Source organism: Myotis yumanensis, unplaced genomic scaffold (genome assembly GCF_028538775.1).
Source record: "Myotis yumanensis isolate MYYU_CA2020_CCGP unplaced genomic scaffold, mMyoYum1.0.hap1 SCAF_15, whole genome shotgun sequence".
NCBI classification, from domain to species: domain Eukaryota; kingdom Metazoa; phylum Chordata; class Mammalia; order Chiroptera; family Vespertilionidae; genus Myotis; species Myotis yumanensis.
The window spans coordinates 40,250,825-40,277,351 of record NW_027223766.1 but is presented as its reverse complement, the minus strand read 5'-3'; the positions used below and the strand labels follow the sequence as shown (position 1 = coordinate 40,277,351).

The 26,527-nt window shown below is 39.1% G+C and overlaps 1 protein-coding gene across 3 annotated transcripts; it reads left to right on the top strand.

The window, feature by feature from the left end:
* On the top strand, nucleotides 1-26,527 carry FZD6 (frizzled class receptor 6). Of its 3 annotated transcripts, none has more exons than XM_070391846.1 (7): nucleotides 1-167; nucleotides 1,116-1,422; nucleotides 14,915-15,111; nucleotides 16,781-17,798; nucleotides 21,369-21,517; nucleotides 22,712-23,137; nucleotides 24,473-26,527. In XM_070391846.1, exons 2-7 carry the CDS (start codon nucleotides 1,246-1,248, stop codon nucleotides 24,639-24,641), a joined length of 2,136 nt encoding a protein of 711 aa, XP_070247947.1. In that variant the 5' UTR covers nucleotides 1-167; nucleotides 1,116-1,245; the 3' UTR covers nucleotides 24,642-26,527. The 3 variants fall into 3 exon arrangements, with proteins under 3 accessions (XP_070247947.1, XP_070247944.1, XP_070247946.1); XM_070391843.1 differs by having other exon boundaries at nucleotides 1,091-1,422; XM_070391845.1 differs by lacking the exon at nucleotides 1-167 and adding an exon at nucleotides 552-669 and having other exon boundaries at nucleotides 1,091-1,422.

The following is a 26,527-nucleotide window of genomic DNA, read 5'->3' as shown; positions in this document are numbered from 1 at the left end:
GCCCGCGGCCCCGGCGGCGCAGTCTCGCGGGATCGCTCAGCTCTCGCTCCCCGTGCGGCTCCCGGGCGGCCGCAGTCGCCGCCGACACCCCGGGCCGCCTCCGGTCGCGGCTGGACGGCGGGCTGCACGGGGACGGGAGGGAGAGCCGCGGGGGCGCGTGGCCCGAGGTGAGGCGCCGCGGGCTCCCGACGGCCGGGCGGCCCCGAGGGTGCGGGGCGGGGGGGGCGCGCGGAGCCGCAGGTGCGGGACGGCGGCGGCGGGACGCGCGGTGGGGGCGCCCTGGCCGAAGTTCCCGCGGAAGCCGGGCCGCTCCTGAAAGGCGGTGCGGGGGTGCGGGGCCCCCGCGGGCCGGGCCGCCGTGGCCGCCGTGGCCGCCGCAGGCCCGGGCAGGTGCCGGGTGGGTGCGCGGCGGGACCCCGCCCGCGCTGGGAGCCGGGGCCGGGCGTGCGTCCGGGTGGGGGCGCGGCCATGGGTGAGTCAGCGCCCGGAGCCGCCCTCCCACGGAGGCGCCGTCGCCCTCCGGGGCCAGGTCGGCCTACTTCCCTTTTGGGGGAACCCCGCTCCCCCGGCTGTCGGTGGGGGTCCTGCAGGTCTCCCCTTTCTCAGACAGGAAGGGATCGGCTCCCCGGAACCCTGCCCCGAGACGGGCCCTTGGAGCCTTGGGAGAAGGTGAAACCCCCTTCGGGCTTCAAGATTGTCCCGGGACCCAGTTCTCCCGTAGTGAGATGTCCAGCGGGGCCCTTGGATTAGAACCCCTTGGACTTCATTGTTGTTCTCTGCGTCCTTTGCAAGGGATCCCGACGCCCCGCGTTACTTTCTTCTCCATCTCACTCGCCCCGCGCCCCCCGCGCACCCGTGTTCCCATCCGCACAGACCGCGTGTGGTCGCGGTTCCCCGGAGAAGCGATTTCCTCCGCGGGTGGGAGGGTGTCTGTAAAGGACGGAATTTTCCGTGGTTTTCCCAGTGGTCGGTGCCTTCCTACCCGCGGGGACCGCCTTAGCTCTGTCTGCACTTGGACGTCGGCATTTGAGTTCCTGACAGATGTCCCTGATACTCCCTCTCGTTTTGTTTGTTTGTTTTGTTTTTATAGTAATTGCCTCGGAACTCATTTCCAGGAGAGGAGCTGCTTTCAACATGGTCAGATAATGAAGTGAGGCATTTGAACGCTTCATCGTCGGACGGAAATCGGAGCATGAGAAGAGCGATGAGCCCCAGCCAGGTGGTGGAAGCGGGGATCTGAAGAGGATGGGAATGTGTAGGATGCTGTGGCTCTGCGTTTTCCTGCCCCTCGTGAGAGGGCACAGCCTTTTCACCTGTGAGCCGGTGACGGTCCCCAGGTGCACGAAGATGGCCTACAACATGACGTTTTTCCCCAACCTGATGGGCCATTATGATCAGAGCACTGCTGCTGTGAAAATGGAGGTGGGTCGTTCTTTGTACCTTTATAGGAAAGTAGTTTATTGCTCTGTCCTGGAATAAACTATGACGGTGACTTTTTTTTTTTTTAAAAGACAATAAGGGATTCTTTCAGTTGTATACAAGTCATAGTTGGAAGAAATCCTTTTGAAGATTTAATTACGATACAAATGTATGTTTTGTGTACATTCGTGGCCCTGTTTTGGGGACTTGCTTAATATGGGGTTCGTTTGATGTAGAGTTATGAATGATTTAGAAATGTCTTGCACCCGGCAAATATTTTGCTTTTCTGAATCATTTATGGTAGTTCCTCTAATAATGTGAATTCTGAATTTTTCCTAATTCATTGAATATGCAATCTATATTGTCTGGACTACATATATTTTCTTTTCTTTTTTTTTTTACTGTTATTTTTAATTTATTGATTTTAGAGAGAGAGAAAGGGGGAGAGAGAGAGATCGATGTGTTGTTCTACTCACTTATGCATTCATTGGTTGATTCTTGTACGTGCCCTGACTGGTGATTGAACCCACACCCTTGGCGTATCAGGGCTTAGAGTACATATATTTTCATAGGTAGTTGTAATGTTCACGTGGCACCGTTTTCTGAAGCAGATCGATAATTGGAAGATTTGGGGGCTGTAGATAGTGTTTTGCTAAAAAAAAAAAAAAAAAGTGGCTTTTTTAAGGCACTGAAATATTCTTTGCAGGATACTTTTTAAAAGAAATCACATGTCAGGGGCAGAGCAGAGTGATACTAAAGATCGCCTGAGGTGCCTCAGTTCCCTGCCTTTGGCTTAGAGATATGCAGGTTGCTGCGGAGGTGTGGGAAGCAAGAGGTACCTATACAGACAGGGACAGATCGGTTAGGTTGATAAGTCTCATGAAGGAAAGATGACAAATGTTCCTGTAGTTTTTCTCCAGAAAAACTTTCCAAGGATGGTAAGCGCTTCTTTTCCCCTTACATTGTTGCTAAAGGATGAAACCCCTATAATTTTAAAGTAGACACGACTTTAAAAACTGACCAAACTTGATTTTACAGCTTCAAAAGTCTTCCATTGTAAGTTAGTTGAATAGTTGTTGCACTACTCATTGTAGACTCAGGTCTGAAATAGGAGGGCTGTTAAATACCAGCGTCGATGTGCGTTACATGGGCATTACAGATGGTACTATTGCAGTCTTTCAGTGGTCTTTCCACCAGTGCGAGATGTGATTTTAAACACTGAGCAAATGATGCAGTGAGACTTTCATTGATTAATCAGAACTATTTTGATGGTTTAATCTGATTAAAGTAAAGTGTGTAGTGGGGACACCTTCAAGGAATAGTTATGTCATTCATTCACAGTTTCTCTGATGAGAGTACATGTTTTGTAACTCATGTCTTATAAAGTTCTTAAAAATTTTAAAAACCTGGTTCTCTTTCTGTGTCGTAGCTACATACATTTTAAGTTTGACTGCTAACCATCAGCCATATAAATATAGACCATTTAGAATTCCTAAGGGAGAGAAGCATCCTGCTAATAATAATAAATACCTGTAATTCTAAGATAATAAGAATTAGCTTCTGTTCTACACATCCTTTTAAAATCAATTATTTTTGCAGTAAAAAATAGAAAAGTGTTGTTTGTTTGTTTATTTTACTTACCTAGCTTCTTTTCCAGGTAATTTTGTGTCTGGACATTATCAAGAAAACATGTTTTGTTCTTACTTCCTTTATTTGAGGATATCTTCATTATATAATCTTCCTTGTGCACTAAGTTTCCTTATAGTCTTTGCTATTAAATTCTATTACACAAATCATACTTCAGTAGGTTAGGACATAAAAGAAGAAAACCATACAGCATTAACTTAAGCCGACAAAGAAGAAAGGGAAATGGGAAGGCAAACTGTCAACCTGAGTCTGACTTTAAATTCCTATATATGATTTCTTCGGTCCATGGTACTGTACCTTTCTTATTGCTCATCCTTATTTGTCCTCAGCCAGTGGCATTCTCTTTTAGTTCCTGTATTGAATTTCCAAAATTCTATAATTTGAAAGTTGTAAGTTAACTGTAGATATCATGCAGAGTTTCTTAACCTCTTTTGTGCTGTTGATCCCCTCTCAGAATAAGAGAAGTTTTAAAATTTAAATAAAATGAGTAGGGTTACAAAGGGAAACAATTATATTGAAATATACTTCTGGTTATAGGCCAGGTTAAGAACAACTGAATCCTTCATTGTGTAGGTGAAGAAACTGAAGCCCAAAGAAGTTATAGTGTTCAAGGTCTGAGCACTATATGACACTATCTTCTCTGTCAACATGGACCATAATGGCATCTTTAACCTTTTTTTTAACCCTTGGTCATAATAAAAAATAAAATATTTTCTAAGATTCAGACTATGATATGTTAATTATTCTTTGCTGCTGCTTTGCAAATTTCATTTAGATAAACATTAAACTGGGAAGCATTTTTTTTTAAACCTTTGGCTCTACCTTTCCCCCCCTCTCATCTGTGTGTTAAATACAAAGTCTTACTAGAATTTTTACTTGTAAACCAATTTTTAAAAATTGATTTTAGAGAGGAAGAGAGAGAGAGAGAGAGAGAGGGAGAGACAGACAGACACTAGTCAGTTGCCTCCTGCATGAGCCCCTATCAGGGATCTAACCCACAATCTGGGCATATGGCCTGGTTGGAAACTGAACCCACCACCTCTTGGTGTAATGGGATGACACTCCAGTCAACTAAGTCACACCGATCAGGGCTAGTTAGAATTTTTAGATCAAAAATAAAATCTTTAGCCTGCAGTCACTCCTCTCTGTGGTACTAAAGTGAGTTTACTAAAATGTAAATCCACACAATCCACTTTGGGGTTAAATTCCTCACTATTTCCCTGAAGCTGGAGAAATAAAGACCTGACTCTAGTGTGGCTCTTCTTATCTCCCATCTTGTCCCTTCCATTGTATACTCTCTACTTCAGCCAAACTATCCTATTTATAGAACTCAAATCCACATTATTCTCGTTCACTTCTGTACCTTTGTACGTAGTATTGTATCCACTGCCTCTCTTCACCGGCTCGGTTTCCTCAGATCTGAATTAAAGCGATAGCTGTGCTTAGTGAAGCCTTCTTTCACCTTCCTCCCAAACTTATGTAATCAGCTCACTCTTCACACTCTAATCATGTTTAATACAAGTTGGGGAAGGTAAGGTTACCGTTGTTCATAGGGAAAATAATACAATAATTAATAAATAATAATACAAGAATAAACTCTGTTTTGCATATTCACAACTGTAAACCTAATTTTGCCCCACCCCCTATATACGACTGTTCTCATACTTACCAGGCTGTGTTGCAATTATTTAAATGGCTCTCTCACTAGATTGAAGCTTGTAGAGATGATATTTATTCATTTCTATCCCTAATGCCCAATACAGTGCCTCTAAGCATGGTAGATGCTCAATAAAGCCTGAATAAAGAAAAAGGTGGTGTTTCCTATTCTAATAAATCAGCAAAGAGAATTTCCCCCCAAATCTTTACCTTCCACCTTTATCTTCTGCAATGTCTAAGTAAAACACATTCTAATATTTTTAAGTGGTTTGTGTATCATCCACTTTCAGCCTGAGCCTAGTTCTCATAAAATATATGAATTAACATCTTCTGTACTTTTTCCCATGTTAGCTTGACACATAGGTGTTAGAATTTATTTTTAAAATTTTATTTTTAACCATTTGCATTTATATGGAGTGAAGGAATTCATCTTTTGATTGGACCATTGTATTATAAACTATATGTGTCATGTTTTTTCCCCAAACATTGCATTTTAATACTTATTTGTAGTCCAGACAACTATTAAGTTATTAACTGCATTTATCTTGACTTTTAAAGTGGTTTATGGCTTTTCTAAAGAATAGATGGGTTTTATGCCTCCAGCCCAACTGCCTTTGGTTCCTCCTGGTTCCTGCTGCATTTCCAGTGTTCGCTAGGAATCAATATTAGGATGAGGGGCTGAAGAAATATCCGATGTTGGGCTCTCTTAGCTTTCAGGAATTTCATATAATTCTAGAGATCTATCTCACTCTTTTATGCCTCAGTTTTCATTTTGTATGATGGCTATCCTGTTTTATAGACCTTATAGTAGTTATAGTCACTGCAAGTCTGTGATTATATGAGATGGTTTAGAACAGTGGTTCTCAAAGTTTAGTTCATAGACCAGCAACCTGTGAACTTGTTAGAAATGCAAGCTCATGGACCCCATCCCAACCTACTGAATCATGATCTATGAAGATAGAGCCCAAGAAACTGTATTTTAACAAGCTGTGCTGGAGTTTCTTATGGATGTTAAATTTTGAGATCTACTAGTTTGGAGCAGGGAATGCAAACTTTCCGTAAAGACCCAAATAATAAAAAATATTTTGGCTTTGCAAGCCATACAGTTTCTGACACAGCTATTCAACTCTACAACTATAGTAGAAAGCAGCCATAGACAATATGTAAACAAATGAGTGTAGATGTATTTCAGTAAAATTTTATTTACAAAAACAGAGTTTTTTTGGTCCACAGTCTATGGTTCGCTGAACCCTGTTTTAAAGTACTTAAAAGTACTAGAAAGTACCATAAGGATTAAAGTTCTATAAGGATTATACATGTATAGCATATATAAATAAGCATTATTATGCATTCTTGTTAATATGTTACCTGAGTTATGTGTTATTTACTTTACACATAAATTTTAAGTCAAATTTATCAGAAACAAAAGGCTCTCACTGGGATATCCTGTTTTTTTTTAGTTTTATTTCAGAGATTGCTTGAAATCGTTTTTTTCCCCTTATTTTGTTTACTGAAGCTAAATTCATTTGTATTACAAAGAGTTAATTTATAATTCTGAATAGTAACTTGGCTTCTTAAAAAGGATGTTGTACAATCTAATTCTCCCAGGTGGAAAAACAAATGGCTGCTGGTTTTCCATTGTGTTCCTTTTTGTTTCATATCTAGAGCATTGTTTCTGAAATTGTTAGGTTGATGTCCCTTGAGAGACTGATTTCATCCGAAGAGAGCTGAAGCTGAGCTAGGGAAAATGGAAACAGGAACATTTATTTTTCTTTTTGAATTGCCTTCATTGAGGTCTAGGCAAAAGCAAAGTCATGTATTATGTTTGGAACAGCATGTGGTCATTCCACTTTTGAAAAGTCTAAAGGGAAGTGAGCCAAAGGGGGTAAAAAAACAACCCCTTTCCTTGTCACCTGTTAATATGCACTACTAAAATGTTTCTGTGCAGTCCTATATAATAAAAGGCCAGCGACCATAACGGCGTCACGACCACAATAAACAATCAACCAGTCGCTATGAGGTGCATTGACCACCTCTCAATCCCTCCCCCCAGCCCACAGGCTCCGATTGCCGGATGGCCAACAGGGAGCCGAGATGGGTGTCGGCAGCTGGGCAGGACTAGGGACTGGTGAGCGGGTGGAAGGCAGACCTCTTGGTCCCTCGCCCCGGCCCTCAGGCTCCAATCTCCAGATGGCAAACAGGGAACCACGGGGAACCGGGATGGGTGTCGGCGGTGGGGCAGGCCTGGGGACTGGCGAACGGGCAGAAGATGGCCCTGATTGCAGGCTAGGCCTAGGGACCCTACCTGTGCATGATTTTGTGCACCGGGCCTCTAGTGTATGTAATAAAAGCCTAAGGGACCGTAATGGCAGAAGGACTGGTTGCTATGATATACACTGACCACCAGGGGGCAGATGCTCAACATCCCGGACTTCGAGAGGGCGCAGGCCGGGCTGAGGGACACCCCCCCTCCAGGGTGTGAATTTTGTGCACCGGGCCTCTAGTTAAAAATAAAGGGAGAAAAACTGTACACAAACTTACAAAAAAATCTATTTCCATTGGGCAGTGGTTTTTAAGCATTTTCATTTTTCTGCTTGTAGAAGAGTCTAGTGGACCCATTCCTTTCCTCCTTCTCTACTTATATATCCCCATACACAGGCAAGAAAATGTTTAGTGTGACTAACCTATTTATTTTTCAGGGAAGGCTTTCTGAAAATGGCGGTAACTATTCTGAAAGTAAGCTATTGAGTTCTTTAAAATGAAATAGGTATTGAAAAGTCAGTTGTGTGTGTGGTGGCTACTGTTGTGTTTTAAGTGTAGAAACCACAAGCATACTTTCCTCTGTGATATTGTGTTGCAGTAGTAGGGAAAGCACATTGACTATTTCTGAGTCTGCAGAATCAGGGTTGGTCTGTATGTAGACAGAGGACGGAATTTCTTCTGGGAGGCTGATAGGCACCAGGTTCCTACAGAGCCATCCCTGATATTCTGGGTCTAGGACATTGTTAGTTACACCCTCGGGAGAACCTGGCCACAAAGGGACATGGTTCTTTCAGACCATGGGGCGGCTGTTGTGTTGTGACTCTTTCCTTTTCTTGAGGTTGTGGCATGTGGATAATGAAGCCTTCTTACTCTCGTTTGTATATTTTTCATGTATTCATTCATTACTGTTTACTGATTGTGTACCTGACTGTGTAGCTTCCCCAGGATTAGTTTTGCTAGATACAAGTTTTAAATGAAAAAAATTGACACTTCAGTGGACAGATTTTTTTTTTTTGGTAGTGCCAACCAGTTCCTGTGTATATTTGTCTAATTTCCAAAGAAAATTACAGCTCTCTTGGGTAAATAATTAAAAATTTGTAATGCTCTCTGCTAAGAAATATTTTAAAAATAGGAACTTTCCAATATGGAAATAATGCAATTTTTTGTTTCTTATTCTCTTGTATTGCAGGCTCCGCTTTGCATTTGTTAAAGAAGCTGACTTGCCTGAGATTGGTCACATTCATGAAAATAAGTGGCAGAGTTTTTACCACTTTATTGTACAGTAGCTCATTGATGTTCTCAAACGATTTACTATCCTTGTAACCACTTCAACAGTATTTGTTCTGTGAGGTGTAAGGACCCCTTTAGATCCTTAATGAGTCTGTTGTCTAGCTAAAGCAAATCAATTATTTTTTCCCCAGTCACTTTCTCTCTATTTTAATTTCCATCACTAGAAATTATCTTTCTTTTTGGTGCCATTTTAAAGTAAGAAATAAGCTTTTAATATTTCTTGAGAGTTACTGTGTATGTCACCATGAGTAGAAAGCATAAATCCTGAAGTGAGAATCAGATGCGTGTAGTCAATTGGCCTTGTTCACTGGTAAAGTGGCTGCTTCCGTGTACCAGTGCGGTTCTCATTCATGCTTCAGAAAAGTGAGGAATGTTTATATATCTTGTGACTTTAGCACTAACGGAGGCAAGGCACAGCCAAGACACCGCTGCAGAACCACTCTGTTTAGGCTTAGTTTCATATATTTTTAAAACATCAAAATATCTTTCTTCTTTTGATCTCTCTATTAGAATTCTAACCCAGATTTTCTTTCAGGATCTTACATTGCCACAAACCCCAGGCCCGTACTATGGTTCCTTCCGTTATCATGTTATCACAGTATGGGGGAACTAGTTGGTGTGTTTTAAGGAAAAGGTGGTAGCATGGCAGAGGTAGTCATTCTAAGAGTATGAGGAATGTGCTCGCACTGCTTTAATTCCGAGCAGGCCACTTGAAGAAGGAATGCTATCTGAGTACACCTGATGTCATGCGTAGGTGAGTTAGGTAACACGCCACTCATGAAAGGTAGTTTGGGTTAATTGGTCTAAGTGTCCCATAGTTGTATCCAGTCTGTACCAGGAAGTATTAGCAAAACCAAGGTGGAAGGTCCCTTTTATTTATGTGGGTTAATCTCCTCATTGGCACATGTCTACGGCCTCATCAGCTCTATGTCCTAAATACAGTGGAATCTCAGTTCTTCAACTTAATTTGTTCCGAAAGGCTGTTCAAGAAGTGATATGTTAAAAAACGGAATCATTTTTCCCCATTGGAAATAACATTGAATTAATCTGCTCCAGACCCCCAAAGGATTCCCTGCTTTAACCTTTCTCAATTGCTTATGTTATTGTTTCACACCCTTCGCAACATCAGCACTCTTGATGACCTCTTTATGTTTTAAAATTGTACTGATTGTCAGTTTTGCTGTACTTGGTAGCCAGATCAGACACATGAACAGCTCTGTCATACTTAGCAACTATTTCTTTTTTAAGTTTTATCGTTGTCCTCACAACTTTTCTTTTAACTTTGCTGCTATCACTAACCTTTGTAGGACCCACAGGGACTTACTGTGTGTATTTAGTAATAATAAGCAGCAAAGCCCGAACCGGTTTGGTTCAGTGGATAGAGCATCGGCCTGCGGACTGAGGGGTCCCGGGTTCGATTCTGGTCAAGGGCATGTACCTTGGTTGCTGGCACATCCCCAGGGCGGGCGTGCAGGAGGCAGCTGATCGATGTTTCTCTCTCATCGATGTTTCTAACTCTCTGTCCCTCTCCCTTCCTCTCTGTAAAACATCAATAAAATATATTAAAAAAAAAAATAAGCAGCAAAAAAACAACATAAGGTTTAGTGGTAAACTGATTCATACTCACCTGAGAGATGCGGGACTGATCATATAAGTACCAGCATGAGAGGCTTGTCGGGTGGAGAACTGAAGTGTTGTTTGTCAGCCGAGACATTTTTTCAGTGAACAACTTGGTTGAGAACCGAATTATTCAAGATGGGAGATGGTTAAGAATTGAGGTTTGACTGTATAATGGGCCAGTATAATGTCCTTTCAAACAGTGATATGGTTAGAGCCTCTGACAATGAAACTGAGGCACAGAGCAGGAGAGCTGATGTTCCTCTAAGGCAGTGGTTCTCCACCTTCCTAACGCCGCGACCCTTTAATACAGTTCCTCATGTTGTGGTGACCCCCAACCATAAAATCACTTTCGTTGCTACTTCATAACTGTAATTTTGCTACTGTTATGAATTGTAATGTAAATATCTGATATGCAGGATGTCTTTTCATTGTTACAAATTGAACATAATTAAAGCATAGTGATTAATCACAGAAACAATATGTAATTACATATGTATTTTCCGATGGTCTTAGGCGACCCCTGTGAAAGGGTCGTTCGACCCCCAAAGGGGTTGCGACCCATAGGTTGAGAACCGCTGCTCTAAGGCATTGCTTCTCAAGCTTTGATGTGCATCAGGATCATCTGAAGGATTTGTTAAAACAGATCCCTGACCCCACCCCCAGAATTCCTGCATCTGGGTGGGATGGAGCATTTGCATTTCTAACAAGTTCCCCAGGTATGCTGCTGCTGCTGCTGGTTCACTGTTTGAGCCTCTGCCCTAAGGCCAGTTGGCAAATTGTGCTGCTGTCCCTCCTGGATGAAAGCAAATTGCTTTTGGAGAAAATAGCATTGGTCAGTTTAGAGCTGCATATGAGGTGCCAGGATTGTACTGATTTGCTACAGTAAAGAGACCAATTTGGAAAAGCACTTTTGCCATTTGATTAAGGTGGCTTACGACCATCTATTAATAACGTATCCAATTGTACTAGAGAATTTAAATGGGCAGGTGCTAAGAATTACTGCCCCTGAATGTGTTTTTGATAGTGTCACCAATCCGTGAAAGTCCCCTGGTCTGCAGTATTGCTCTTGATTTTCTGTCATGTTAGCAGGACTCCTCTAATGGTTTTCACTTGGCCCCTTCTACCATGATAATATTTATCCAGATAGCAATTGTGCTGTTGCTAAACATAGTATTTGAAGCATACACCCATGGACTTAGGAAATTACAGTGGGTTGGTTTTGGGGTCCCAACGAGCCCCTGTCAAAAGCCTATTTATCATCTAACATCCAAAAAACTCGTTTCTGAAGCTGGCACATTGGATCTAGAATTAACATACCCTTAGCCGTGTAACTTAGCCCCCTCTAAAATTGTGGTCTTTCCTCCTGAACCCATCACGTTCAGAAGCAACACAAATGAATAATAGTGTTTTGTAAGGAATATATAATTCTTTTTTCCAGATTCCATCTTGATTTGACCCTTCCAGGACAATCTGGGGTAGAACTGTACTGTACTTACAAGTTGAGACATTGGAGCGTGGTGGACATGGGGTAGGAGGCTGTTTATGTCCTTCTTGCAAAGTCCATCTTTCAGATGCCTCAGCAGCCGTGGGATTAGGGTCTGCTGTGATGGCTTTGGGTTCAGAGCACGGCGAGTATTCTGAACCTTGTCATGTATCCCCGCTTCAGATAAGGGCCCCACTGTTTCCTTATCACAGTACCACTAGGTTTATGTGAAAAGGAAATACATTTAACTGATACAATTTGGCAACCTGCAGGATCATACTCCATTTGGTTTTCAACTTCTTAAGCATTAAGTCCTTTTAATCCTTGTGTTTCACTCCACACCTCCAGCCAAGACTTCGGATTGCCAGTTTGTCACTCTCTTCCTCAGCCAAGCAGTGCCACTAGCGCACTCAGGCCGTAGTCCTTGAAAGTTCATGCTCTTCACTCAGCCTTGCCTTCCCTGGGCACAGCATTCTTAGATGTTGTTGGAATCTGTAGGATTACAAGGCTAACTCAATCAGGTTTTTCTAGTATATACCATGGGCTGTCAGATTTCCATCTCTAAATACTGACAGAATATTCACTGCTTTTAGTCTCAGTTTAAGTCTAGAAAACCAGTTCCATTCCTCTTACTGAGATCACATATATAATTGCTGTACCAGTCTGTCTTGGTTGCAAACAATAGAAACCAACTTTGACTAACATAAGCAGAAAATGAACAAATATTGGATAGCTTGTCGAATCAATGGGGAGGCTGAAGAACCAGGTTCAGAATATAGGGAGGAGCGAAGGGAACGAGGACACAGCTAGAATCATGTCTCAGGACCAGTCTGTCCCAATGTCAATGCCATTGTCCCTCGACACTTATTTTGACATTGTGGGCATTATTGCCTCCCCCCTGCAGTTGCCTCAAATAATCTGTTCTTTTGTACAACCCTCTCCCAAAATATCACAATACCCGGAGCATCCAAATGGCCAAGCTGGTTCTGTTGTCAGATTGCTCCCTGCATCATCCCTCCTTAAGCTTCTGTAGCATCCCACCTACTTTGGGATTCCCCAAAACAGGACTGCTGGGCAGACAGAAGTGATAGATGTTCCCTCTAGAGCTCAGTACAAGACAGAGTTACCTACCAAGGGGAACATTTCTTTGTAGTACCTACAGTTGTTTTGAAATTTAAATCCAGCCCTGTTGCTCAGTGCTTTGTTACCCTCTTCATACACTTTTTGAGCCACAAAGTGTCCTTAGAGATCATCTAGTGGTTCCTCGCTCTCATATCACTAATGGATGCTCAGAGACTCAAAGACAAAATTATCTTCCAAAGGTGGCACTGGAAATGAATGGCAGAGCTGTAACCAGAATGACAGTGCTGGCATCATTCCCAGTCCAGGGTTACATAAAATGCTCCACTTATTGTGGTTCTCATTATCTATCATAGTTTGTTTGGCTCTGGCTATTTTTCAGGTGGAGGTATCAGTGGTCTTCTTAATTGCCCTCTTCTTCTTTGTCCCTGCTGGTACTAATAGTTAACTACCACAGATTTCTTCCAGGGACTCACCATTCCCTTAAAGGAGCCTATAATTTATTTCTCTGAGCATTGAAACTATAACCAACAGGACTATTTTAGTTATTATTGAATGGTAGAATCTCAAAATCATTGTTGATAATTGTCCATCTCTTTCCTCCGCTTTGTCTTCTAATCCTTCCATAGAGTTCTTTATTTCAGCCATCTTATTATTTTAATTTTCCATAGCATCCTATTCTTTTTAATGAATGCAATAACTTCTCATTTAACATTAACATTTTTGTTTATTTTGTGATTTATTTTGTTTTGTTTTCTTCTGTCCCCCGCATAATCTCTTCCCTCCAAATTTCCCTTTATCTGCTTGCTTGTTTTGGTGTCTGTCTCTCATAAGGTTTTACTCAAATGCCTGATGATTCTTGGCTGCCCATTTAAATTTGTGTGCATTGAAATCTCCATGTGCAATAATGGGGCTTGTTACTGGTGGGCTTCAATAGTAAGGTGAGGTCAAGCTTTTTCATGGTCACTAGCTAGAGGTTTTTTCCTCTTGTCCAAGACTGTTGAGTTTTTTTTTAAAGATCAGGCATGGTGGTATTTGCCTGTCTGCCAACCTTTTGGAAACAGGAAAGGAAAAGGATGAGGGCTTCATGTTTCCCTAGTCTTTTAGTCAGTTCAACCTCTTTTCACCTGTGCTGTATCTCTGCCCAGATCTGTGCCAGGTAGCTCAAGTCTAAGAACATCCGTAGCTCCATTTCTCCTGGAAATAACCCTGATAGATTTTAGTGGGCATCTGACTGTTGGATGGGTGTGGGGGGATAACAGAGAGAGGAACTGATTTGTAAACAGCCCTCAGTTTTTACCTTTTATGCTACTTGGTGCCTGGAAGAACTGAGACCCTCTGTTTCTTAAGGGCAAAATCAGTTCATTCTCATGTGAGTCCCTCCACTCGTACTTTGTAATCCACCCCCATGTCTGATTAAGTCACCTCACACTCTTCTAATAGCTTTCTGTCACTCAAAGTTTTGGGACTTTCTTTTTAGATGTTTCTTTTCTTTGGAAAACTCAAATACATTAATGTAGCATCTCCTGTTCACTTAATGGATTAGTATCTTTACTTTCTTTATTGTCATTTTACTGAGGGAACAAGGGAAGAAAGATAAACACATGTGGTCAATATATCATGTTTATCCAGGACCCATCTCTATGCCCTAAAGTGTAACCATCACAATAACTAACATTTGTTGAATGCTTATGTTTATTAATGTAGTAGTCACAACAATCTTATGAGACAGTTACTATTATTATTGCCATTTTACAAACGAAGAAACTAAAACACAGAAGTTAAGTAACTTGCCAAAGATACACAGCCAGTAAGTGTGGACCTAGGATTCACACTCAGCTGTGAGACCCCAGAGTTACTTCCTGCTTAAAATTCTCCAATAATATTTCATTCCTTTATTTTAAAATCCAAACAACTTAGCATGCCATTCGTGCTCCCTGTGAGAGGTCCAGCATACTTCTCCAGTCTCATCTCTCTCTTTAGTCTGCCCTTGATTCCACCTCTTTGACCTTCTATTACTGTCACCCTGAACTTCTTGCCCTGAATGCACCATGTTCTCGTGATCCTCACATCTTTTTCATGCTGTTCCCTCTGTCCCCCAAATGCTTTATTCTCCAGAATACTCAGTCAGTATTAGGGTATTTCCGCATATACTTATAAATTGAATGTTTGTATAATTTATTTCACCTAACAATTCATGCTTTTGATTTGCTTTGATTTAGCACATCTTCTTAAAAATGTATTAATTGAATAAAATAATATTGCATTGTGTCTGAAGGTTCCTAAGTCTAACAGACTAAACAAAATGATCCCAAAACTTGATTGTATTGAGAGTGATATTTAAGTATTCTTTGGGAGTATAAGTGAAAATGTATATACTTTAAACAGTAAATGAACTAATTTCTCCATTTGTTATTAAAAATTTTTCTAACCTTATCTTGCTGTTTTTCTTAATAGCACTTTCTTCCTCTTGCAAATCTGAATTGTTCACCAAATGTTGAAACTTTCCTTTGCAAAGCTTTTGTACCAACCTGCACAGACCAAATTCATGTGGATCCACCTTGTCGTAAATTTTGTGAAAAAGTATATTCTGATTGCAAAAACTTAATTGACACTTTTGGGATCCAGTGGCCTGAGGAACTTAAATGTGACAGGTAAATTATGTTTTCAACCGAAAACAACTAATGATAATGATGTTTTAATATTGGTGTTAGCTTTCCAGAATGTTAGTGACAGGCTTTTGTTATTTGATTCAACAAATATTTATTACACCTTAACATATACCAGGCACTGTGGTGATAAGTGTCATGGACACAATGGTGAGAAAAAAACAGACTTGGTTCTTATTCTCAGGGAACTTACCATGGGGTGGAAGGAATGGAGAGTAATCAAATAATTATACAAGAAATGTAAATTTATAACTGTGCTTAGATATAACAAAGGCGAGGTACATAGTTCTTTGAGAACATGTAATAGTGCCTTTGACCTTACCTGGGGGAAATGAACCTCATTATCAAGTCACTGACCTTTTCGCACATTAGTCTTTATTAATTATTTTTGTTCCCTTTTCTCTGGACAATGGTAGCTTGTAATTTGAAATATTATACTGATACAATGAGAACTCATATAATAAATCTGGGAAGGAAGCTTTCTGTTTATCTGTGAACTGGAGAAACTTTATGGAACTCATACATTTCTGCTAAATTCATAATTATTTTCAAGAACAATTGAGTAATACGGTTGCCCTTGAACAACTCAGGGGTTAGGGTTGCTGCCCTCCCATGCAGTCGAAAATCGGTGTATAACTTTTGACTCCCCAAAAACTTAACTACTAATAGCCTACTGTTGACCAGAAGTCTTACCAATAACATAAACGGTTAACAGATGTTCTGTATGTTATATGTATTATATACTGTATTCTTACAATAAAGCAAGCTAGACAAAAGATGTCAAGAAAATCATAAGGAAGAGAAAATACACTTAAACTATTTACTGAAAAAAAAAAAAAACCCACACCTGCATATAAGTGGACACATGCAGTTCAAACCTATATTGTTCAAGGGTCAACTGTATATAGTAAAGTTGAAGATGCTCATACCCTACATCTAGGAAATCTCCTTTCACAGAGACATTTACACCAACAAGGAATCATGTACAAAAATCTGATTGTGACACAAAAATACTCCCATGTGTCACTCAGGTATGCCTGTACAAGGGAGGCAAACGGCCAAACCAAAAAAAACTGGCAATGTGAGTTAAGCTGGTCCTCAGCCTGCCTCTTGGGGATCATCTCGCCCTCCTTTAATAACTTACAGGTCACTTGAACTTTCACACCAGTCCAGGAAAGGATCTTATTTCAGCCATCACCTTACTTAGGTGGTTTATCTACTTTGCTTGTGGGCATTAGATAATAAAAATTTATTTTTCCAAGACTTATATTTTATATGCGTTTAAACAGAAATGCCTGTACTTTTTATTTTTCTTGGAGAGTACCAAGCAAGATAATTTTTTTCTTAAATATTTAGTCTTGAGAGCAGACATTATTTTTAGATTATTAATTGATTGTTTTCCAAGTAAGGGAATTTGTATGTTCATTTTCCTTGTATTTAATATATGTTAGTTTGTTAGGGCCTCATTAACAACCACAAACTTTTAGTCACCTTCAAAACTTTCTACCCAACTAACCTGTAATCCTATAGGTTTGTGTGTCTTCCCATCAATTATGAATGCATAAGGAACTATTTTATAATTGGAAAGCATAACATTAAAATAGTGACTCAATAAAAATTTTGACTATATATTTAATTTTTATAATTTTTACAGATTACAGTATTGTGACGAGACATTTCCTGTAACACTTGATCCACACACAGAGAATCTTGGTCGTCAGAAGAAAACAGAACAAGTCCAAAGAGACATTGGAATATGGTGTCCAAGGCATCTTAAGACTTCTGGGGGACAAGGCTATAAATTCCTGGGAATTGACCAGTGTGCACCTCCGTGCCCCAACATGTATTTTAAAAACGAAGAGCTAGAGTTTGCAAAAAGCTTTATCGGAATAGTTTCAATATTTTGTCTGTGTGCAACTCTGTTCACATTCCTTACTTTTTTAATTGATGTTAAAAGATTCAGATACCCAGAGAGACCAATTATATATTACTCTGTCTGTTACAGCATTGTGTCTCTTATGTATTTTATTGGATTCTTGCTAGGCAATAGCACAGCCTGCAATAAAGCAGATGAGAAGCTAGAAGTTGGTGAGACGGTAGTTCTAGGCTCTCAAAATAAGGCTTGCACCATTGTGTTTATGTTTTTGTATTTTTTCACAATGGCCGGCACAGTGTGGTGGGTGATTCTTACCATTACTTGGTTCTTAGCTGCAGGAAGAAAATGGAGTTGTGAAGCCATTGAACAAAAAGCAGTGTGGTTTCATGCTGTTGCCTGGGGAACACCAGGTTTTCTGACTGTTATGCTTCTTGCAATGAATAAGGTTGAGGGAGACAACATTAGTGGAGTTTGCTTTGTTGGCCTTTATGACCTGGATGCTTCTCGCTACTTTGTACTCTTGCCACTGTGCCTTTGTGTGTTTGTCGGGCTGTCTCTGCTTTTAGCTGGGATCATTTCCTTAAATCACGTTCGACAAGTGATACAGCATGATGGCCGTAACCAAGAAAAACTAAAGAAATTTATGATTCGAATCGGAGTCTTCAGTGGCCTGTATCTCGTGCCATTAGTGACACTTCTTGGATGTTATGTCTATGAGCAAGTGAACAGGATTACCTGGGAGATAACTTGGGTCTCTGACCATTGTCGGCAGTACCATATCCCATGTCCTTATCAGGTAAAAGCTATCATTTGTATTGTTTCATGATTCAATTTCAGCATAGAAATGTTTCCTGGAAATATACTTGAATTAATTATGAGCATAAATTAAAATTTCAGGTGAGAAATCCAGTAGACGTAGGATTGATTCCCTCTACATCAGTTGAAACTGGGATAAGTGTCTTAGGTTTTTCAGCTTGTTGTGATAATAAAGTGTCTCCTTTCGCTGTTCTTTTAGAAATTACATAGGGTTGCGAAGGCAGATTAATAGAAATGAAGAAAAGACTCAGAACAACAGGTCTTGGGGAAAAAAGAGAAGTAACTTCTGAATTGAGAGTTGTTTTAAATTCTTTAGTTAATAGGGGAAAATTTTATTTGGGTATATTTAATTTGATTGGGTTATCTTATACTTTTTTGCAGACTATTTGCTTATGGAAACAAAACTTGATTTTCGCCTAAACCATACTGTCATTTCTTAACTGACAGTACAGTTAAGAAATGACAAAAGTACAGTTGAAATGAAATGTGTTTCATATGCTCCTGATGTTTATTAGTATAAAGGTGGAGTTAAGGTTAAAGAAGTAAATTTCTGAAAATAGGAAAAAATTTAAATCATTTTAGTTGAGGTTTTTAATGAAAAAATTTTGTTTTAAATGATTTTATACATTTTTCTTGAATATTTGTACCTGGTAATATATGTTATATTGATTATGAGTACTATCATCATAGTGTATCAAATCAAGCAATGTGTGGGCAGATTATCTAATCTAATAAAAGAGAAACATGCAAATTGACTGTAGCTTCGCTACGCCCAAGCCACGCCCACCAGCCAATCAGAGCGACTATATGCAAATTAACCCAACCAAGATGGCGGCTGGCAGCCACAGAGCTGGAGCAAGCAGGAGGCTTGCTTGCCCCGGCGATGGAGGAAGCCAAGCTTCCCGCCTGTCCTGGCTGGCTGTGGCCTCCACTAAAGGCAACAAAGTTTCAATTATAGAAGATAAGTAAATCCCAGATACCTGCTTCCAGCCAGCCTCCACTGGGAGGGCCAGCCTGCAAACAGCCATCAGCCCCTCACCCAGGCTGGCCAGGCACCCCAGTGGGGACCCCCACCCTGAAGGGGGTGTGGCCAGTCTGAAAACGGCCCTCAGCCCCTCACCCAGGCTGGCCAGGAACCCCAGGGGACCCCCACCCTGATCTGGGACACACTTCAGGGCAAACCAGCCAGCCCCCACCCATGCACCAGGCATATAATAAAAGGGTAATATGCAAATTGACCCTAACAGCACAACGACTGGGAATGACTGGTCACTATGACACACACTGACCACCAGGGGGCAGACGCCCAATGCAGGAGCTGCCCCCTGGTGGTCAGTGCACTCCCACAGGGGGAGCTCTGCTCAGCCACAACCCAGGCTGATGGCTGCCAGCACATCAGTGTTGGCGGGAGCCTCTCCCACCTCCTCAGCAGTGCTAAGGATGTCCGACTGCAGCTTAGGCCTGGTCCCCGCTGGCAAATGGACATCCCCCGAGGGCTCCTGGGCTGCCAGAGGGATGTCTGACTGCACAAATTTTTGTGCACCAGGCCTCTAGTTTTACATAATAATTTATATCCTAGAGAGTTACTACATTTTAACATAGTGGAACCTATTGAAATACTGATGGATGAAAATAATAGTTTTACTTGCTTTAAACATACTGTCCACAGCCTGTTATCAGTAGGCTGTTTTTACTATATATTTAATAAAGGAGCTATGTCTTAAAGTTACCCTGACACAGTAAATGTTTTCTATATTCTCAGAATTTTTGGCAAACTAGGAGGAAAATACAATTATTAAATACTACTAAAATAGTTTAAAATCTATGATTTTTAAAAATTATGTTTCATGTAAAGAAAGAAACTATAAAGTACTAGAAGATACAATGAAAAAATTCTAAACTTAAAATGGAGACTTAATAAATATGATATAAAATTCAGGAACTTTAAAAGAAATAATAGCTAAATTTGACTACATTAAAAAAAATTTTGTGTATGGCAAAAACCCCCACCATAATCAAAGTCAGAAAATCAACTGGGAAAATTTATTCACACATCACAACACAGTTGAAGGGCTAATTTCCTTGATTTATAAAGAGTTTCTTTAAATCAATAAGAAAAACCCAACAATCTGGTATAAAAATGTAGAGGATTCACAGAAAATTAATCCTCTGACATGTGCAAAATGTAAGAGAATTGCAAATTAAAATTATAATAAATTCTGGCCAGTGTTCTCAGTAGCTAGAGCATCGGCCCAAGCACTGAAGGGATGCTGGTCCAATTCCCAGTCAAGGGCTGTACCTAGGTTACAGGTTCGATCTCTGGCCTGCTGGGGCGCATGCAAAACACAACCAATCGATGTGTCTCTCTCACATCAATCAATGTTCCTCTCTCTCTCTCTCTCTCTCTCTCTCCCCCCCCCTCTCTCTCCCCCACCCTCCCCACCCCCCTCTCCCCTTCCCTCCTTTCTATTCTCTAAAAATCAGTGGGGAAAAAAATCCTTGGGTGAGGATTAACAATAACAAAATTATAATGAAATTATGTGCCTACTTATGACATGGCAAACATCTGAAGGTTTTATAGCCACTATGTGGGTGAAACTGTGGCAAAATACACATTCTCAGACTTCGTTATTTAATCAGTTCAACCTTCTGTGGAAAGCAGTTTGACAGTATCTATCATTTAAAATGCACATATTCTTCGATCATACCCTTATGGGAATTTATTGACGAATCTGCTCACAAATGTGAGTGATTGCCTTCATACAAAGATAGTCACTGCAACAGTATTTGCAATGGCAATAGGTTGAAAATAACCTAAATATCCATTAATAGGAGTACTTGAATAAATTATGTTCACGCAATAGAACAGCCTTTAAAAATAAATGAGAAGCTCTATTTCTACTGATAGAGAATGGTCTCCAAGAAATATTAGTAAGTGAAAAGAGCAAGATATAATATGGAATGTATAATATTTTGATACTTGTGTAACATCTAAAAAATAATATTAAAGTTTATACTTAGAAAAAAAGTATAGATTAATTTTTATGAAATTTTCACTTTAATGATATTTATTTTGCTCTAACAAATCAAGATTTTATAACATAAACACCAACAATGTGTAAAGATTCTAAAATAATATGTTGTTATAAGGACTTTAAATGTGTGTGTTTTTGTGGTAGATTAAAGTGAAGGAAAAATATAAATATTTAGAGGCAAATATTTGGCCATTATACTTCTAAGGGGATAAAGTTCAGGAAATCAAGCCAAGATTAGGAAGGACATCCTTCCTAAATATATTTAAGTATTTTTCCCTTTCTGGCTATATATTTTTATATATATATATATATATATATATATATATATATATAGTTATTTGTTCAGAACTTAGGTAAAGAATGTATTACACTTAAAACACTTTATTATGTAAATTATTTATAAAATAGTATAAAAATCAGACAAGATTTATATTTTTTGTTTGTTTTACATTGACTATATAGACTTCACTTAAAATTTATCACTGAAATTTTTATTATTCACCATTTTTTTACAGGCAAAAGCAGAAACTCGACCAGAATTGGCTTTATTTATGATAAAATACCTGATGACATTAATTGTTGGCATCTCTGCCGTCTTCTGGGTTGGAAGCAAAAAGACATGCACAGAATGGGCTGGGTTTTTTAAACGTAACCGCAAGAGAGAGTAAGAACCTATTGAATTATCTGACACTATCTTAAAAATAAATAGCTCAAATACCAGGGAACATTTAAATCATCATTGCACTGGAACTTTATTATATCAGTTGTTTCAAGTTTGGAAATCTACGTGGAGAGAAATACTTTCCCCTGGCATTCATTATAATAGTCTGACATGTACTATTCTGTTGAAATATGAATGAGAGATTTATAAAATGTGCATTTTCTTTCCATGGCTTATAATATATTATTACTGCTTTCATTGGATTCATTATTTTGGGGATAGCACTTGTAATAGTTTTATCCTTTTTTATCAATGATAAAATATTAAATGGGATCAAGTATATGTAAGGAAATCTATAAAGTATGATTCGGATGTGATGTATTATGGTTATTATTTACCTTTAAATTTTATTACACATAGTGTTGACTTAAAATTTCACTTATTACCTTGCCTAAGATGGTAAAAATTCAAACTTAAGGAATATTCTATAACAATATATAGATTTACATTTCTGAGTGAATAGTTCACTTCAGTTATTTATGTACATTGTATATGTACTATCAGTAGTGCACAAGAGAGCTTTTTAAACCATCCCCTGTTGGTTTGATTAATGAACTTTTTTGTGGTAAAAATTTAAGAACTGTAGACTCTTTCACAAATAAGTTTTTGAAATCTGAAGAACTGCATTTAACTGGACTTTAAATTTTTTGCACTATTATTATATGTCTTTTCCATATTTATATACCCACACTAACTTCAGTATAACTTGCTAATTTTAATATTAGAAAGAAAACAGTTGAATTTAAGCAAAGACCACTCATCATATTCTGTGTCCTCTCTCTTCTGGTTTACTTTAACATTTGATACACTTACATATGATACACATACAGTTAAGCCTCTACTTTAGGCTGGTTTGTGTTTCCTTGCCCTCATTCTTTGATGTTGCCTATTTAATTCCTTACCAGTCTACTATGTATACTGACAAAGGCAACTAACAGGGTATGCATAAAAGATTTCACATCATGGCAATCCACTTACATCTCATAATAGTTATGATCCCATATTTTGTAAGTAATATAAATCGAATATAATTTTCAACTGTACTGAATAAGAACTTTTAGCACAGCTATGTGATATGCTTTATGGCTTCTACAATAACGCTTACCATTTTTAAGTAAATCCTCTCTTTTCTTACAGTCCAATCAGTGAAAGTCGAAGAGTACTGCAGGAGTCATGTGAGTTTTTCTTAAAGCACAATTCTAAAGTTAAACACAAAAAGCACTACAAACCAAGTTCACATAAGCTGAAGGTCATTTCCAAATCCATGGGAACCAGCACAGGAACTTCAGCAAATCATGGCACTTCTGCAGTAGCGATCGCTAACCACGATTACTTAGGACAAGAAACTTTGACAGAAATTCAAACCTCTCCAGAAACATCAGTGAGGGAAGTGAGAGAAGACGGAGTGAACACCCCCAAACCAAGAGAACAGGACTGTGGGGAACCTGCCTCCCCAGCAGTATCCAGCTCCAAACTCTGTGGGGAACAGGCTGACAGGAAAGGCCGGGCAGGCAACGGGAACGACAAGAGCAGTGTATCTGAAAGTGCACAGAGTGAAGGAAGGTGAGCTTTGCTTTTGTTATCTTAAGTCATGACTATTTTGAATACTGCATTATACATTTTTTATTAAAGGGTAACATGTTTGGAAAGAGAGCATTCTATGAGATGACATGTTTATACACTAATCCAAGGAAGTTTGGATTTAAGAAGTTGTAGTTCAGCCTATGAATATTCTATTTTGTAGTTTAAGTCTTAGCTTGGAGAAGGGCCTTCATGGATGCTGTTCAAGTAGAACAGTCACGTTCATTTCTCTGGTAGTTGTTAAGAGTTGCATGTATATTTAGGTAAATGTTATGATTTATCAGAAATATAGGCTAAGTTTATTAAGGTTGTTCTATATTTTAGTTGAAATTCCAGTTTGGTCTTGGGAAGAGGTGAGTGTAACTTCCACGTACCCCGTCATACCATCTTCAGGCTAAGTTTTTATTAGTACTGCTTTGTGGTAGTGTCTAAAAGGTATCTGCCAGTTTAGAGTCTCCAGGGCTGGGGAACCTTTTTTCTGCCAAGGGCCATTGGATATTTATAACATCATTAGGGGGCCATACAAAATTATCCACTTAAAAATTAGGCTGCTGTATTTGGTCAAACATTTAATTAACTCACCCCTAATGCCTTGGCAAGTCCAGACCAAATGATTTTGCGGGCTTTATACCGCTCTCCGGCTGGATGTTCCCTATCCCTGGTAGACAAAGATGATTATAAGATGTTTTTATTTTCTGAGCATGAAAGGATATTGACATTATCTTTAATGGAATTTTCCATATAGTCATAGGTGATCCAAACACAGCTATACATGAAATTAGCCAGAATGCTGACAACTACTTGAAGGTCTCAAGGTTGTCTTACCTCACCCTTCCAAGCTAGGCCAAATGCACCTTCTCTGTGTTGCTGTAACAGCTTTTGCATCCCTGGATTGTAATTAGATACATGCTTTCATCCTCCACTAGATTTGTAAACTCCTTAAAAGGCAGAGCTGAGGTCTTACCGTTGTATTCCCAACTGCTTACATAGTCTGACCCATGGTAGAAAATCAATAAAATGTTTGCTAATCTGAGGGCAGGAAGCCTGTCTTATTCATTGTATTCCCCCAGGAGACACCGTGCTCAGCCCATGCATGGGTGGTGCTTGTCAGTTTCCAAAGTTAGCAAAAATTATTTGAAAATAAAGTATTTGTGTTTTGAGGTGTTAGAGTAGACGTACAGTTTTAGTAAATTATCCTGTGATAAAGTGGACACTGGCTGGAAGTAAAACTCATGAAAGTGAGTAGCAGTTATAAGGACACCTGGCATCACATCTGTGCTTGGAATGTATGTATGTCAATTTCTGTTCTTTACCTAGGGTGGCTCCAAAAACTGATGTTACTGAAACTGGCCTGGCGCCGAGCAACAACTTGCAGGTTCCCTGTCCTTCAGAGCCAAGCAGCCTGAAAGGCTCCACATCACTGCTCAGTCACTCGGCTTCAGGAGTTAGGAAAGAGCAGGGCGCTGGCAGTCACTCAGATACTTGAAAACCAGGTTCTCCCATCACTTAGAAGCGTAAGTGTGTTACACTGGAGGCGGCCAGTGCACCGTCTTATAAGAACCACTATTATAGTCTCTTTTGTACGTAAAGTTGCATTGCCTGCTGTTACACTGGAAACAAGAAATGCTGAGAATAATATGATTCATTTCTCATAAAGGTTAATGACAACAATATATCTGGAAAACAGAAAAGTGCAGGTTAATAATATTTTTTAAATTGTGTGGGAGGAGGGAGTTAGAGGAATCTTCCTTTTTTTATTTATGAAGATTCTGCTCTTGTTAAAAGTATTTTAAGGTGTACAATGCTATTTTACTTTTATGAAATAAAATCAAGATTTTTCTTTGCTGAAGTATTTAAAACTTATCTTTACATCTTTTTTATATATTTGAAAATAAGTTTATATGTATTTGAACTTTTTTTAGATATCCTGGAAAATCTACTCAAATATTTTATTATGTTATCTGATATCTTATTTTCACACTACTTTGGTAGCTTTTACACTGAATTGCTAAGAAAATTGAAAAATAGTATTCTTTTGTAGTATATAAAGAGTTGGCACACCAGAGGTATCATAATGGGAATTCAACTAAAAAATCCACTTACTGTACCTTACCGTCTTCAGTATGTGAATTTTATGTCTCATTGTTTTAGGAGTTTTACAGCTCTGTTACACAACTGAAATAAGGTGCTTGTTGAAAGAGTGTCTAATGTTGTTTATATTACGTTGCTTGCTGATCCTTGTGCATTTTTAAAATAAAATGTCCTGCAGGATTAGTAGATGGACTGTTACTCTTCTATAAATTAAGCCAGGTGCAATTGATTTTCTTCTTTTAATGTTTCATGCCCACCCAGGATTGTGTTATTATGACCACTACAGTTGCTTATACTTTTGTTTTAACTTTTGTCTTTTAACATTTAGAATACTACAGAATGTTTGTATTTGTTCAGTATCTTTTTCAGGTATTATGTAGAATTCATTTCTGCAGCTAAATGGGATTTTGCTGAACATGAAAAAGTATGTTAGCAATATTAGTGCCAATCAAATGGAAAAATGTAGTCCTGATTAAATTAAATTTCATATAATATACTTTAAAATACTAAAGAATATTCTTAATTTTGTTTCTAATTAAGTATTATTCCTCAAACAGATTTTCTGTTGCTTTTGGTTTTTTCTCTATTTACCATTCTGTTAAAGCATACAAAGAAAATTATCATGTACTGTATGGAAAATGTTGTAAATATTAACTTTTCCACATTTGTTAACTTTGTATACAAAAACTTTGTTTATGTGATCTTTTCAGGAATAAAATTTTCTTTATATAAGAGATTGTAGAGTGTTCCATGTTATGTAGTGTGGTCCTGGCCCAGGAAGTGGCATAATCTTTCAGATCAGTAGCTCAATGACTAATAAGCCAGAACTTCCTTTTTATTCTATTATTTTCTTTTTAAATAATTTTTTATTTTTCAATTACAGTTCACATGCAATATTATATTAGTTTCAGGTGTAGTGATCAGACATTTATATATCTTATGAAGTGATCACCCCGATAAATCTGGTATCCATCTGACACCATACATAGTCATTACATTATTATTTACTATATTCCCTCTGCTATACTGTACATCTCTATGACTATTTTGTAACTATCTTAATCCTTTAACCTTTTCCACCCACCCTCCGAACCCTCCTCCCCTTTAGCAACCATCAATTTGTTCTGTTTGTTTTTGTTTTCTTTGTTCATTTATTTTGTTTTATAGCTTACATATATAAGTGGAATCATGTGACATTTGTCTTTTTCTGTCTGACTTATTTCACTCAGCACAGTATCTTCTATGTTGTTGCAGATGGCAAGATTTCCCTTTTTTTTACTG

Bases quoted from the DNA above. Each gene is read 5' to 3' on its own strand.
- FZD6 (XM_070391846.1), top strand. From the start codon at position 1,246: ATGGGAATGTGTAGGATGCTGTGGCTCTGCGTTTTCCTGCCCCTCGTG. The intron at 15,112-16,780 runs GTAAATTATGTT...TAATTTTTACAG, and splicing joins GAGGAACTTAAATGTGACAG to ATTACAGTATTGTGACGAGA. The intron at 21,518-22,711 runs GTAAGAACCTAT...CTTTTCTTACAG, and splicing joins AAACGTAACCGCAAGAGAGA to TCCAATCAGTGAAAGTCGAA.